Source organism: Crocodylus porosus, unplaced genomic scaffold (genome assembly GCF_001723895.1).
Source record: "Crocodylus porosus isolate Cpor-Errol unplaced genomic scaffold, CroPor_comp1, whole genome shotgun sequence".
NCBI lineage: Eukaryota > Metazoa > Chordata > Crocodylia > Crocodylidae > Crocodylus > Crocodylus porosus.
This window is the reverse complement of record NW_017728943.1, coordinates 70,735,275-70,738,198: the sequence shown is the minus strand read 5'-3', so window position 1 is coordinate 70,738,198 and position 2,924 is coordinate 70,735,275. Positions and strand designations below refer to the sequence as shown.

General features: G+C 38.8%; 1 protein-coding gene across 1 annotated transcript in view; it reads right to left on the bottom strand.

Annotated features, from left to right (window-relative positions):
• Positions 1-253: 253 nt before the first annotated feature.
• DNAH14 (dynein axonemal heavy chain 14) overlaps positions 254-2,924 on the bottom strand; it is a gene marked incomplete at its 5' end in the record, with an annotated part of 314,106 nt that continues 311,435 nt past the window's right edge. Inside the window, 3 exons of the mRNA XM_019548582.1 lie at positions 254-685; positions 1,013-1,159; positions 1,873-2,030. Coding sequence (XP_019404127.1) covers positions 488-685; positions 1,013-1,159; positions 1,873-2,030 — 503 coding nt within the window. The remainder of the gene's footprint in view (positions 686-1,012; positions 1,160-1,872; positions 2,031-2,924) is intronic.

Genomic DNA, 2,924 nt, shown 5'->3' with positions numbered 1-2,924 from the left:
GAGCGTCTGACTCTATATCTCAAACCTATTTGTAGAGAATTCATCAGCTAATTTGGGAGTTCTTAGGGTTGGCAGATTGATTGTTGTTACAAAGTTACTGGACAGACTTGTCTATGCCAGTATTCCCGCTCTTTGGGGAGTTCAGTAAAGCAGACATTTATAAAGCGTTATGTTGTCTTGGAAATGTGTTAACCTAATTCAATCTTTTGTAGAAAACCAACACAAGAAGAAAGTGCATAATAGACTGAAAATACATAGTTTGATATACATAAAGATTTATTTAATCCAAGGAGTGGATTTTCACATTTTTAAAGTATTTCCTTCTCCTTTTAAATAGCACTTGTATTCTATAGCAAAGAGCCCAGATGAACTGCTGATAGTTTCCACATTATAACCACTCTTTCAAGAGACAAACACCTTTCCAGCAGATGGAGTTCATGGACTTTTGCTCCTCCCACCCAATCCCCCCTGCCCCCCCTTCCCAATTTTACTGATCCAGTTGACATAACAATGCAACCCCTCTTGTTATCCAGTAGCTTGGAGTTCTTAGGGTTGGCAGATTGATTGGTGTTACAAAGTTAGTGGACAGACCTGTCGATGACAGTATTCCAGCTCTCTGGGGAGTTTGGTAAAGCGGACATTCGTAAAGCATTAGGTTGTCTTGTTCTTCTGGACAAGTGCTAACCTAAAAATAAAATTATTTTAGGTTGTGTAGAAGTTGGTTAAATTCTTTTTATATTTTACAATTATGGACAAGTATATAGGTCAAGTATGTAGTTCTTTTGGTTTATAAACAATCAAATGAAAATGAACTTTCATTAAGGCATCTGATCTCATTGGCTTATAGAGAGTTATATTTAGCCTTTCCTGGAGGAAAAATGCCATTTAAAGCCTAAAAAGAGAGGCTACTAGCATTTACAACAGCCAGTCAACTGATATGAAATTCACATTTGTTTGCTTAAATTGCATAGACTACTGCTAGCAAAACTTGATTAAGAAGCATAAGTTTTACCTTGTGTGGTATAAAAACCATTTTGGGGAATGGGTAAAATCTCTCCTGAAGCCAGGGCTCTTCCAGCAGATTGGTAGCCGTATTCCATCGTGCACTATCTATATATAAGCCAAAAACTAGAACACCATTTTCAGGGTGGGAAGATCCCTATGATCAGATAGAAGAAAATGCTTCATTGAGCTGTTATATGTTCTTAGGATGAGAACACGTCTTTCCCAGCATTAAGCTTTCAGAAAAGCTAAACTATATTAAAAAGTATTGAACTGTTTCAGTTCTGAAGTGCTTTTACGTGTATTGGTAATCATTATGCAGTCATTATGATTACTTTACATAGTGTGATGTAATAAAACCAAAACTTGCTTTTTAAGAGGCAGGCCAAGTCACCACAATGTGCCCTAAAGCTAATTAATGGATTGTCTGTAACCTCCTCCCCCCCTTCTGCTTGTTGAATGAATTTTGTTTTATGGCTGTCAGGGCAGAAACTCCCCAGTGCCACAAGGGACCCCATCGTTCTTCAGGGTAATACTTTGTATTGTCTAATTCTTCACTAAACTATAAATGGACAGTTCTTACAAAGCAAAGGTACTGTATGGATACATTAAACCTTGGCACCAGCTACAAATGGACTTTCACTCAATGAGCTGTTGTGAGGTAGGTAGTTGTGTGTTACTCCGATATGCGTTGCTACCAAAACCCACTCTCAAACCCTACGAGCACTATGGACAGAAATTAAATGGAGCAGTTAAGGAATAGCCTGCAGAAGGTACAAGTAGTACACAAAATAAAGCACCCCTCTGCTGTAGGCTTGAATTTGCCTGCTACATCTAGAGTTGCTGGCTTTAAATTATTGCATCCCCTACCTTAAAAGCAGTGAGAAGTATATTCTGTTTTCTCTTTGTATCTCTGAGATGACATTCTTCATCCGCAGTCATTGGGAGAACTCTATGGACAAATGTAAGAGTATCTACCGGTATGCCATTCTGGCGGGCATAATTCTGAAGCACGGCAGTAAGAAAGCCTAGAGGAATGAGAGAGACTAATCTGTTTGCTGGGTGTGACATGCAAGCATTCTGTACTCGAGAAGCAGGAAGAGGGGAACAAGAAGAATCCTAGTTTGTATTTGAGATGGGCCTCAAATTAAACTGCATTTACCTTACTGCCCTGAACTCAAAATGATTGGAGAACTGGCTTCATGCAGTTCCCCCCTGCTCAATGGCTTTTAGATCAGTTTTTTGTTCACAAATATTTTCTTTCCAAAGGCCATCAATGGACTCATTTACAACCTTTTATTTGACCTGAGTGATCATCCTTGACCAGGAGCAATCACTACCACTGCTGATTTGTTCAACAGTCCCACGGCACAGAAATATATGCTATTTTTCTGTCTTTCAGTATAATACTAGATAAAACAGCTAAAATATTAGACAGCATTGTTATGTAATCATGATTTGAGTTAATTTCACAGTAATGCTTTTTCAAAGAACTCATTAAACATTCAGTAAAATTAGGATGGTTATTGTCAGCCTTTGTCCCTTGGTCAATTTTGTGCCGCTCACTTTACACCTAACATGAATGCGAGTGGTGTAGATGCAGTCTGGTTGTTATTACAGTTTAATAACCAATATGTCTGTCTTGTTTTCACTGAAATCAGTTGTGAATACAATCAAAACTTTTTGGCAGGATTTGGAAAGCTGTATAATATCAGTCTGCTTGTATTTAAATGCTTAAATATAAATAAATGTAGAATAGTACTTGGGATGGATAGCCAGTACCACTGAATAACGGTCACAAGCTGGCAGAGGGTAGGTTGAGGTTAGATATCAGGAGGCGCTACTTCACGGTCAGGGCGGCTAGGATCTGGAACCAACTTCCAAGAGAAGTGGTGCAGGCTCCTACCCTGGGGGTGTTTAAG